The following is a 13,605-nucleotide window of genomic DNA, read 5'->3' on the forward strand; positions in this document are numbered from 1 at the left end:
GCCCCCCATGTGCACAGTTCACCACCTTTCTCTCCCTGAACTCATAGTAATGGTTCTCAGCTATCGGATTAGTGACCACAGGGAAACAATTGCTGATGTTTTGCTTCTGTAGTCACTTCTCCATCCCTAGTCTGCTGTAGGACAATGTAGGAGCAGTAACACATTGAGGTCACCACCGTGTTCAACCTCCTGTAAGAATGCTCACAAACTGGGGGACAATGCACATTGTAGGAGCCGCAACATATTGATGGGCTCACTGCTGTGCTCTCACCTCCTGTAAGTTCACAAATAAAGGGACAATGTAGCAATAGCACACTGATGAAATTATGTCCATGCACCCACTATCTAAAGCAATAAAGACCTGGATGGCCCAGAGTGCTAACAATTCTGTTCATGGTCTATATGTTGCTGTACAGGCGACTGCATTAAGGCAGTATGAAACCCCAAAGCAAAAATGTAATATATTGCAGCTTACCAATCATTAAATGTGATGGCTGTATTAAGTTTTTTTTTTTTTAGACTTTTTTCTTCTCTGTTTTCTCCTGATGATCTTGCCAGTAACACACCTCCTGTATTATACAGACACTACTCTAGATTAGTGATCCCCAATCTGCGGCCGTTTTCTTGCTTTTATCTGGCCTTTGGGGCACTATTTGATCCACTGACACCAACAATGGGGCATAATGCCCTAGACTGACACCAATGAAGGAGCACCATTTCATCCACTGACACCAACAATGGGGCATAATGCCCTCGACTGACACCAATGAAGGAGCACTATTGCTCCCAATGACCCCAATAATGGAGTAGAATTCCTCCCACTGACACCAATGAAGGAGCACTATTCCTCCCAATGACATCAACGATGGTGCACAATTTCTCCATATGACCCCAATAATGGAGTACAATTCCTCCCACTGACACCAATGATGGGGCACAAATAGTCCCACTGAAACCAACGATGAGGAATTATTTTTTCTCACTGACTTTGGGACCTTTTCTATTCCCAATGGCCACAGTCCGGCTCCCCTAAAGTCTGAAGGTCAGTAAACCAGCCCTTTGTTTAGAAAGTTTGAAGACCCCTGCTCTACATGAATGAGCACAGGAGGAAGATTTGGACAGCAGCATTGTCAAGTCTGGGGGATGAGTAGTGTTGGATGTACTAGCAGATTTAAATATAGTAACAAATTGAAGCCACACTCCAGCTAATACTTTATAATCAGTTCTAGCAAACAGTTTTGTTCCTTTTGGTATAAAGTATTTACAGAAATAAAAGCTGATCATTTTAAGCACCCCTGTCAGTGGTAAATGGTTTGTCTCATCCCAGCAAGAGAACTTTTCTGTTGAAAAAATACCAGACCCAATGACTGGATCACCAGTTAATAGAAGAAAGCCTAAAAAAAGGGAAATGAATGTAGCCATAACATCTAAGAATTGGTAAGCTGCAATAAAATAAATGTTTGCTTTTGGGTTTAATAATGCTTCAAGGTAATAAAAACAGTCAGCCATGCTTTAAAATACATTTCATTATGCTTTAGTTTAAGGCTCCATGTACACGGGACGCTGGAAATGGTCGTTTAGGAGCAGTTGGGCGTTTTTTTCAGAAGCCCCTGAACCCATCTACATTTTATCTTATCTGTCCATGTACACCAGGTCGTTTACAGTCATTTGCAGGCAGTTGCGTTCAGGGACTTTTTTTAGAACGCAATTATTTGCGTTCGAACGTGTGTTTCCCGGCGTTTCAAACGCACAAACGCGTCCAAACGCGTCTGAACGCGATGACCCGCGTTTAGCATTCGCGTTTTTCCATTTTAAAGGGGAATAATTTTTTTGACCTCTAGGAACGCTTCTAAACGCAAACGCCCCTAAACGCCGCTAAACGCGGGTACAAACGCGACCGAACGGACGTTTCAAACGTCCTAAAAATTCCAGCATTCAAAGGGACTTCTAACAACGTCCCGTGTACATGGAGCCTAAGGCTCCATGTACACGGGACGCTGGAAATGGCCATTTAGGAGCAGTTGTTTTTTTAGAAGCCCCTGAACCCATCTACATGTTATCTTATCTGTCCATGTACACAGGGTCGTTTACAGTCATTTGCAGGCATTTGCAGGCAGTTGCGTTCAGGGATTTTTTTTTAGAACGCAATTATTTGCGTTCGAACGTGTGTTTCCCGGCGTTTCAAATGCAAAAACGCGACCGAACGCGTACGAACGCGATGACCCGCATTTAGAGTTCGCGGTATTCCATTTTAAAGGGGAATAATTTTTTTGACCTCTAGGAACGGTTCTAAAACGCAAACGCCCGCTAAACGCGGGTACAAACGCGACCGAACGGACGTTTCAAACGTCCTAAAAATTCCAGCATTCAAAGGGACTTTTAACAACGTCCCGTGTACATGGAGCCTAAACATGACTGGATTAGACAGCGTTTTGGTTAATATCTTCCTGGAGTTTCACCTTTAGTACAATGATTTATGTTCAGTTAGCAAGCCTTGGCTTTGACACAAAAGGAATGACATTAGTAAACATAAAAGGAATAGTGTAAAAAATATTACCACAGCCTGCCTGGGTGTAATTCAAGATCTCAAATGTCCAAGACCTGTACTGTGCATAGTTTTGGTACATGTCAAAGATCTCTCTAGTAAACTGCTGGCAAATATCACCTGAAAAAGAAGGCAGTTATTAAACCGCTCACAGATATTTCACAGACACTACTAAAAAGACAACAGGCAACTTCTCATTTATACACTGCTCAAAAAAATTAAAGGAACACTTTGAAAACACAGCAGATCTGAATGGGGAAAAACCTTATGCTGTAAATCTATACTGGTATGGACTGGGTAATGTGTTAGGAATGAAAGGATGCCACATTGTTTGATTTAAATTAAAATTATTAACCTACAGAGGGCTGATTTCAAGGACCTTCTGTGGCCCTGTCCAGCTCTCCTAGAGTAACTGCCTGTCTCCTGGAATCTCCTCCATGCTCATGAAACTGTGCTGGGGAGGGAGACACAGCAAACCTCCTGGCAATGGCACGTATTAATACGCCATCCTGGAGGAGTTGGACTGCCTATGCAACCTTTATAGTGTCCAGGTATCACCTCATGCTATCAGTAGTGACACTGACCCTAGCCAAATGCAAAACTAATGAAAAACATCAGAAAAGAGTAGTAGGGAAAAAATGCCAGTGGCCTCCACCTGTAAAACCATTCTCGTTTTGGGGGGGGGTTGTCTCATTGTTGCCCATCTAGTGCACCTGTTAATATAACTAACACCAAAGCAGCTGAAACTGATTAACAACCGCCTCTGCTATCTTAGGCTCCTTTCACACACTCCGTCCGTTGGACGGAGTCCGTTTTTCTCAGCGGGGGATCGAGCCGCCGATCCCCCACTGAGCAGCAGGACGACAGCTGTGTCTCCGCGCTGTGTGCGGAGACACAGCTGTCAGTTCCCCATGCATCTCTATGGGGGAAATCGGATGGGAACGGACCATCTGTCCGTTCTCATCTGATCCGATCCGCTGGACGGATGGAAAATAGGGTTTCCATCCGTCCAGATTTGACGGATCGGATGTCAGCGGACATGTCTCCGCTGCCATCCGATGCCCCATAGGAATGCATGGGGGGGGGGGACAGTTCAGATCCGCCAAAAAAAGGAACAGGCGGATCTGAATGGTCCGCCTGTGTGAAAGGGGCCTAACTGACCAGAAAAATATCCCAGGAATTTAATTGACTTGATATTATACTCTGAATAAAAAATGTTCCTTTCATTTTTTTGAGCAGTGTATTACTGGCACAAGCTGCATTCACATACATACATACAGTAAATACACACACGTACACAGGCTATATCATAAAAGTTACAAACAAATCTTGCATATTAGGAATAATCTAACAATAAAATGCAGCATATAGAAGAGGTACCTCTCCTCCTTTAGAGCAATGTGCATGTTTACCTGATAGTATATTATGTGAAATGTGGCAGTTACATTATATCTAAAGAAAAAACTTTTATTTTTAATTTTGGGTAGAGTAGGAGATTGTTAAACCTGGCCAGTTTTTGTGTCATTTGTGCAATATGAAGAATGTTTCTTTCACTTTTTGTCCTGTAAACACAACAGGAAGTGAGAGGAAATGTTTTCAAAGTGAGTGAAATTCCCCTCAGACAGCTGTCACCAGAACAGTGGTCTACTTTGAAACATTTCTTCCCTATTCCAGTTTTGGAGAGAACTCAAAATTTAGGATTTTCCTTAACCTTCAGTCCTGGTGACAGCAGTCAACAGGAAAAATATAAAGCTAAATCTCCCAAACATACACAAATTGCATTAAAAACCAGACAAGGCTCTGTAGTCGTTGGGTGTAGCCTTGTTTGGGGGATGTTTTTTTGTTACTTATGCTTTATTGTTTTGTTATGCCTTGTGTTGTTGAGCCAGGGAATGCCCAACGGCTCTGTTTTGTATGTTTTTCCCTTTTAAAACTAATAAAAAAAAAAAAACAGACAGGGGTCCTAAACCTCCCCCACATTGTCCAAAACAAAAAAAGGTTTTGCCTTTAGATATACTCGGAATGTGATGCCCTGTGGCTGCAGTAGGAAGTGTGAGACTTTACTGCAGGCAGATCTAGGAAAGAAACTAAGATTTGACCCTGGAGACCTAGAATGATCAAAAAACACTGTGCTGAAATATTAGTTTTGCGTGGTCTAACCTTTAATAAGGCTAAAATTACACATTAGCACACAATGCAATGCACATTATTGTGAAAGGCACCCCTACACATACCATGTGTAGTACAAACAAATGCACTTCCACTTCAGCGCACTACAACACACGGACGTAAATGCTTTGTGCCTTTTACACTGCGCTGCTCAGTATTAGTACAGCTGTATTTTTATGTGTCAAAGGTTCCATTTAAAGTGAGTGAGCTGCTTTAACAATGTGCTCAGGTAAGAGTAAGGCCAACTCTAGCACCAGAGTCAGAAGTATGAAAACTGGCTGTTGAAAGCAGCTAATGTGGATAAGAATTGTTAATTTCCTGTATATGTGATCTTTTGGTCAAATCACTTTGCCTATTATCCAAAATGAATGACCACAGTAGCCCCAAAAAAATTGCATATTACAAACTGGAGTTAAATGAGAACCTGTGGCCTCATCAAATAATGTAAAATTACACTTGCAGAACATCCAAGTCACACTGATATATAATTACAGACAAGCTTCATGGTCACTGGAACTGCCTTTGCCTCATCTGCTTTATTGGTTAGTATGGCTGGCCATTATATCAATGGGCTAATAGAAAGTCAGAATAAATAAGGAGTGGAGCCAGTGACCACAAGATGGTTACAGCACGGACCTTAATTGCCCGGAGGGCATCCATGTACGTCCTTCTGTGCATGAGCTGCCTGTTCGCTCCCTGCGGAGCACGCTTGTCTTGCTCTGTGATCAGCGAGTCCATGAGAGTTGGCTGATCACAGATCGGAGTAAGGTGATGGTCCCGGCCCCTTACCACGTGGTCAGCTGTCAGCCAATGACAGCTGATCATGTGATGTAAACAGCAGCCGTCAATCAGCTTTTTTTTTCTCCTCATGCTGTCTCATCGGTCTCAAAGAGGAAGAGCAATTGTGCCCACCAGGTGCCACCTACCAGTGCCAATCAGTGCCCGATCATCAGCGCTGCCCATCAGTATCCCCCACCAGTGCCACCTATCAGTGCCCCATATTAGTGTACTTCAGTGCCACCTACCAGTGCAGCTTATCGGGGCCCATCAGTGCCGCCTCATCAGCGCACATCACTGAAGGAGAAAAATGACCTGTTTTCAAAATTTTATAACTATAAAAACAGTTTGGTCTTTTTTTGTTTGTTCAGCAAAAAATAAAAACCCCAGTAGTGATTAAATACCACCAAACGAAAGCTCTATTTGTTTGAAAAAAAAAAAAAAAAAAAATGATAAAAATGTAATTAAGGTACAGTGTTGCATGACCACGTAATTGTCATTCAAAGTGCGACAGCCCTGAAAGCTGAGACTTGGCCTTGGCAGGAAGGAGGTTTATGTACCCAGTAGGTAAGTGGTTAAACTTGCATACAAGCATGGGGAAGTGCGCAGTCTCATTCCACAAACCTGTAGAGTTATGTCCACAATAGTGCATTATGTATGGATAGTGATTTTGATTTACAATTAATATATAACAAACTAACCTCCAGTAGTTCTGCCAGATACCACCTCTAGTATTGCATCGTTCTCATCATATTTTTCCTGAGGCACGAGAAGCTGTAATAGCTGAAAAGAAACAGAAAGGATTGTCAGGGATAGACATCACCAGTAACTGAATGACATAATAACCACACTGTTGTAGGATTTCTGTCACTCACCGACCAGAATATCTGAGTGTATCCCACAATTCTCCCCTGCGAGTCTCTCATCAGGGCTGAAGCTATGTAGCTCAGCTGTATTTTAAGAATTGCTAGAAGATGATTCATCGGTTATTGAACCACCCAACACAATGTAAAATAGGTCTATGCTACTTATGTGGCCATATTTTTGACTATGCTAATTTTGGTGCATTAGATCAGGGCACTAAAAGTGCTGTCATCAGGAATTTCTTTCTGGAAAAAGGGCCACGAAAAGTAAATAACCGCATCTGAAAAAACGGTGTATTGCAAAGTAATGGTAGATATTGCGTGTCATAAATCTAACACCACACTGGACATAACTGTTTTAATTTCAGAAATAGACTCGCTAAGTGTCACACGGCAAAATAAACCTTGGTGTATTTTCAGTGAGTACATATTTTGATTATTAGATTTATATTTTTTTGTGACATACATTTTTACACACTTCATCTACCACAGCTACAACAATCATAAAAATATCATCCACACATGTTGGATCTCGGTTTTAAGCTGGCCATACACGACGAACTTTAATACCTGATGAATCAGCTGACATCCAAGCAGTGGGTGGCCATGTCAGTACTGCCAGGATTTACAAACTTAAGCTGAATACACACTATACAATTTTCTTTAGATTTTTTCCTTCAGACTTACCAAAACCATATAATATGAGGTTGGATCGAAACACATTCAATTAGTATGCAATCAGGCAGGCCCTTGCAATACATAGTTGAAGGTAAATCTAATGGAAATCTACCAACAAAAGTTGTATAGTGTGTATCCAGCTTTAGACTGGAAAAGGGAATGAGTGAGGTGGAAAATTGTCAGCTGAACAGTGACTGCATGCTTTCATCCTTTCAGATTCAGTCGCTGTTGGGGTATTCAGACAGCTACAAGCATTGCAGCTGTCTGCATACAGTAGCCAGCAGCAGGAATTTCCTCCATCCACATTGTGTAAAGCAGAAGCAGTGAAATGCACTGCAAAAGTGGAAAGCAGAGCATGCCGCCATATACATATACACGATATGCATAACCAAATATACTTACTGTACATGAAACTGATGTCTTTTACATATATACAAAAAAAAAAAAAATTAAACAAATCTACTTTTCCTTTAAGCAGACTTAAGTCTTGCGTTAGAAGCTGCTTTAGGCATGTCTTCTCCCCAATGTGCAATTAGTGTTAACAGAAAAAAACCCCACTTCACTGGCTTTGCAAATATAACTTTTTTTTTAAAAAAGTGAATGGTTCAAACAATGTATTAACTTTATCACCTTTCTACGCAACTGAATGAGGTTATGATTTATAGCATCCTTTTCTTCCAGTGCAAGGCTCAGCAGTTGCTCGTCTTCTCTGGATGTGAGATCTAAAAAAAAAAATTACAATAATTATTGCAGTTAATAGACAGCATTCATTCATTTACAACTCATACACAGGACAGTAATGGTTATCTAAGCTTTAAACCCATAACTGATGTTTCTATGGTTCATTTGATGCACCAAGACTGGTAACATACACAACAGGGTTCTAGCAAAATCAATAAAAAAAAAAAAAAAAAAAAAAAGTCACCCTGCCAGCCACAGATTTGAACATTTCACTATTTCAATAAAAAACCGATGATGGTATGTTGTCATGACCTTTTTGCAATAAAGAGCTGGTTAAAAGTGCCAGAAAACTTGTGTACGAGCTCAGCATATATCAAAAAGTTATGAACTTCACTAATTTGGTCCTTGTTGGTCTGTAAAAGAATTAAAGTAGTTGGTTATATCTTTTCAGTAAGTGCAAAAGATATCGGTTAATCCTGACAGAAACCTTATGAGCTGATAATTTCCTGTGATCTCTGTCTATGCTGCATTCCTATCAGTTATATTGCTCCCAGCTATCCCTAAGGACTACACAACACATGCCCCTTTGCGATGGGGAAATGAAGAGCGGGGGGGGGGCTTCTGTAGCAAACACTGTTCTTACATAGATAAAGTATGATGGAAGCATTGTTAGAATAGGACAAACTCTTACTGGCAAAATCAAAATGCAAAAATGAAGGAAAAAAACAAATCTAACTAAACACATTTTCTTGGGTTTAGATACACTTGCTGATCGTCCTATAGAAGTTTTAACTGCTACAGAGCGGTAGCTCTGTGCAAGATCACGCATATATACCTGATCCTGAACTTCCGCCTGCAGGGGAGCGTGCAAGCAGCTTCTGCAGTGATCATTTACAGCAGAAGCTGATCTGCGGTGTGTGTGTGTGTGTATGTATAAATCCAGGAAGTGAACAGTCAGCAGCTTCAGCTGCCCACAGTTACAATGGCTGCAGCCAGATGTAGTGGAGGGAGATTTCTGCACCATATTTGGCAAGTACAGAATTACAGTACATACACACACACACATACACATATATATATATATATATATATATATATATATATATATATATATATATATATATAAAATAATATGCAAAGTGGTTGGAGGGAAGCTTCAGAATGGCAAAGATGTTTTTATTACAAACTATGTGAGCAGACTGCAGTTCCTTTTTAAAGCAGTAGTATACTCGGCCAATAAACTTTTACCTACAGGTAAGCCTATGATAAGGCTTACCTGTAGGTAAAATGAATATCTCCTAAACCTGCACGGTTTAGGAGACATTCGCCCTGAATGCAGCCACTCACTCACAGCGCCGGAGCTGCCGAACCCGGAAGAGACGCCGAGGGAACATGACAGCTCCCTCAGTGATGTCCGGACGACCGTGTCGGGCTTCGTTTTAAGGTAAGTATTTCATAATGAGCTAGTATGCGATGCCAACTAGCTCATTATGCCTTTCTCCTGCAGGGTTTGGGTTTTTTTTTTTTGTTTAGGAGGATACAACCGCTTGAATAACAAGAACTTCTCAATTGCTTATTCACTTAAAACCTAGTTCTTAAAGTGGTTGTAAACCCTTACATATACCCAGTGAAGGGACTATCCTCAGGAGATACACAGAGATGAAACAAATCCTTCTACATAAGTTGTACCCGTTTATCTACAGTCTTCTCTTCATCCAATCAAAGTGCTGAATTTATAACCTTGCCTGAGAGTTTGGAAAAAAAGAGAGAGCAGAGAGCTGAAGTCACACTCTACGGATCTCAGTGAGGAGAGCTCTGAGAGCTGATTCAAGGGAAGGTACACCCCCCCTTCACAGAGCAACAGAGCTGAGGCTGTCATTTAGCTGCAGATTCCTCCCCTGTCACCATTTTTCTCTTGGTGTCAGGAAAACCTGTCAGAAAAGACTCTTTTATAGATATCTTTTAAAGAAGGAGTGCAGTTCGTTCTGTTCTCCTTTGACCCGTTTTCAGCAGACAGTGGGCTGAAGTCTGCTGACATCACAGAGCCGGTCCAGGCATGTGGGTTGATCCGGACTCCATTGTTGCGATCTTGCCTGAGCACCTGGCTCAGCATCTAAGCGAGACACAGAGCCTTAGCAGGCCACTCCTACCCCCTCCACAGCCCAGAGTTCCAGTGAGGGCGGGGGCAGAGCAGAAAGCTGCTCACGCAGCTGTAAGAACAAAATAATCTGTGGTGATTGATCGCTTGATTCTCAATGTTAGAGGTGGCAGGAGACAGATGAAGCATCGGACCGATGCTGCATCCACCTAGGTAAGGATGATTGGGGTAAAAAAAAAAAAAAAAAAAGTCCATACTTCTCTTTTAATTGAGACAAGTACATACTATAGAAGGATATGCTTTGTTCAGATTTCATATCTGAGGTTTACAACAACTTTAGGAACCACTAAACCATGAAAATGCAGAAACCCAAAACTACAGTTTGTAAAGTTCTTTTAATTTTTATTTTCACTCTGTTGGGGGAAGCACAAAACCTTCTTTAAAGCAAAAGGGGCCAAGCAGTTAAAGTGTCACTAAACAAACATCATAAAACACTATCAATATATGTTGTATTACATCCTGTTCACACTCACTCAGTATGAGATTAATTTTCTTTATTCTGCTATAAACCCTGCTGCTCTCTATCTCCCCTCTGCAGCTGGTGATTTAGCAGTGTTGGAAGTTCTGCACATGCTTAGTTTTCAGTGTAATTCTGTGCAGATCATCTCCTCTCTGAGCAGCCAATGTGACTACAGAGTTACACATGTGGGTGTATACACAGTGGTAAATGACAGCCTACTCCCTCCCTCCCTTCCTTCTCCATGCCCACTAACCAGCTAAACATATTACATGTAGATTTAAAGAGGCTTCACCTCCCTGTTATTCTAAGACACAGGCTAGAGGGGTGTGCCTGTGACTGGCAGAAATTCACCTACTCCATGTTATTGCCGAAAAAAAAAAATAAAGATTTAGAGCCGGTTCACACTGTCGCCTGACAGGTCACCTGCCATAGAAAAGCTGTGGACCCGTTCTAATAGGAGCGACACAAGTGGCTCCGACTTAGAAAAAGGGTCCGGAGCTTCTTTGGGGGCGACCCGGAGCGACCTGCATTGACTTGCACCGCGACTTCACAGGTCGCCCAGCAAAGTCGGCTCGCCCCAGTGTGAACGGCGTCTAAATTTCCACTATATATATATATATATATATATATTTGTAAAACAATTTATTGATATTTATTTTTACTCTGTATTCCAAAGGCTGTTTTTTTTTTTTTTTTTTAACATGTAGCCAGCAGCAGAAAACTAAAATGTTTTCCTGCCACTGTTTCCCTGCAGACTGGCTGGAAAAGATCTGGGTCATGTGGCAGTTGTATATCGATTAGAAAAAAAAAAAAAAAAAGGTGCTTAGATGTTTTTTTTTTTATACATTTTATTACATTTCCATCAACCACATACAGAAAGAAGGGATAATGTGAATGATCAATTTAATTCACATAGGCATAAATAACCCTGGTATGTTGGGGTCAAAACAAGGACTAAGAAATCACTAAGGAAAAGTCCTTAATGCTTTCTTTCTAGTGTGTTATGTTTTGTTGTTCAAGTACATAAGTAAAAGGAGGGCAAGTCAAGTCTCTTTGACAGGAAAATTAAAGCAGCAACAATATACATGGGCTCATCCAGCAATCTACAGTAATACAAGATGCAGATCACAGGCCTGAAGATGCTAACATGGCTAAGGTTTGAGCCTGGATTTAGATTTACTGGGAAGTTTGTCCATTACCTACCAGCACACATGGCCTCCAACTCTTTGCCTTCTTTTTCTGACTCTTGTATTTGGCACAGCAAAGAACAAATAGGAGAGAGTTCAGCATGCTGAATATTTAGAGCTTTGCGTTCCTCTTCTTTTAATGTATGGTTTAACATTTCCCCTAGTCGCCTATGCTCCTTGACTAAGGACTGCAAGTAATTCTGCAAGGTATCACTTTGCCAGAGAGCTCCAATGCCATGAGAGCAGCTTCTTCTTGGCTGAAACCCATGAACAACCATACCATAAGAAGGAGTTCTATTTTGTAAGTGTGATCCAAGAAGTTGCTTTATAAAAAACTTTGGACATAGTCTTCGAGATGGCTGGTCAAAGGCAGACGAATGAAAACAATGAGTACAACTCCTCCACAACGCAATACCCGGCAGACGTTTCATTGTGACATCCCATATTCCTGCTGACAGAAAATCATAGATGTTAAATATCATATTTTAGGTAGCTAATAAATAAACAGATCTGCAGTTAACCACCTACCCACTGGGCACCGCCTTTCTAACCAGACCATATTTCAGCTTTCAGTACTCTCATATTTTGAATTACAATTGCATGCAACACTGTACCCATGACATTTTTGTCTTTTTTTCCACACAAAAAGAGCTTTCTTTTGGTGGTATTTAATCATCACTGCCTTTTTTTTTTGCGCTACAAGTGAAAAAGACTAAAGATTTAGTAAAAAAAAAAAAATGCATTTTTCTTAGTTTCGGTTATAACATTTTGCAAATTTAGTAATTTTTCTTCATAAATTTTGGCCATAAGTTACACTGCTACATATCTTCGGTAAAAATAACTCAAATAAGTATATTATATTTGGTCTTTGTGAAGGTTATAGAGTCTACAAGCTATGGTGCCAATCGTTGAAAATTGATCACCCCTGATGTACTGCCGGCCTATCATTTCTTGAGACTCTAACAAGTCAGGAAAGTACAAATATCCCCCAAATTACCCCTTTTTGGAAAGTAGACATTCCAAGGTACAGTATTTAGTAAGAGGCATAGTGAGTTTTTGAAGTATGTTTTTCCCCACAATTCTTTTCAAAATTTAGATTTTTTTTTAAAAATGTTTTAATAAAACTGTCATATTACTAAGTTATTTCTCACACACTGTATAGGCATACTTGCAATTACACCCCAAAATACATTCTGCTACTCCTGAGTATGGCGACACCACATGTGTGAGACTTTTACACAGCCTGAACACATACAGAGGCCCAACATCCAAGTAACACCTCCAGGCGTTCTAGGAGCATAAATTACACACATAATTTCCTGACAAACTATCACACTTTTAAAGGCCCTGGAGCACCAGGACAATGGAAGGCCCACAAAATGAACCCATTTTGGGAAGCAAACACCCCAACACAAAAATCTAGGAGGCATTATAAGTCTTTTGAACATGCCATTTTTTTCCCACAAGTTTTTGGAAAACGTGGAAGGAAAATGAAAACAATTTTTTTTCTCTTTTACACAAAGTTGTCCATGTATAAGAGATTTCGAACTCATAGCATGTACATAGCAAAAATTACATCCCAAAATACATTCTGCTACTTGTCCTGAGTGTGGCGATACCACATGTGTAAGTCTTTTACACAGCCTGGCCACATACAGAGGCCCAACATTCAGGGAGCACTGTCAGGCACTCTAGGTACATAAAATTACAAAACCAAAACCAATTTGCTGACTGCCCATTACACTTTTGTGATGCACCATAGGGCACTGATAAGCACTGTAGTGGCACGGATGAACACTGATGTGGCATGGATATGGCACAGATGAGTACTGATGTGGCACAGATGAGGCATGGATATGACACAGATGGGCATGATTGAACAATGGATGAGGCACAGATGGGCTTGATTGAAGCACGGATGAGCAGTGCTGTGGTCTCCCTTCTCTCGCATGCTGTACCGATCACTGTGTACAATGTGTGAGGAGAGGAGAGAACTGAACTGTACCAGACATGCGCCGGTTTGTTGACGACGGAGCAATGACTTGGTAAAGGGCAGCTGTTATTGGCCCTTTACCACGATCCGTGAT

At 41.0% G+C, this 13,605-nt stretch overlaps 1 protein-coding gene across 1 annotated transcript in view; it reads right to left on the reverse strand.

Moving 5' to 3' along the window:
- MTRF1 (mitochondrial translation release factor 1) overlaps nt 1-13,605 on the reverse strand; it is a 33,732-nt gene that overhangs the window by 12,660 nt on the left and 7,467 nt on the right. The window contains exons 2-5 of the mRNA XM_082244311.1: nt 11,535-11,966; nt 7,663-7,754; nt 6,193-6,274; nt 2,558-2,665 (exon numbers count right to left, since the gene is read on the reverse strand). Of these exons, the coding sequence (XP_082100437.1) occupies nt 2,558-2,665; nt 6,193-6,274; nt 7,663-7,754; nt 11,535-11,949 (697 nt within the window). The 5' untranslated portion in view covers nt 11,950-11,966. The remainder of the gene's footprint in view (nt 1-2,557; nt 2,666-6,192; nt 6,275-7,662; nt 7,755-11,534; nt 11,967-13,605) is intronic.

Source organism: Pelophylax lessonae (assembly GCF_965119305.1).
Source record: "Pelophylax lessonae genome assembly, chromosome: 2".
NCBI lineage: Eukaryota > Metazoa > Chordata > Amphibia > Anura > Ranidae > Pelophylax > Pelophylax lessonae.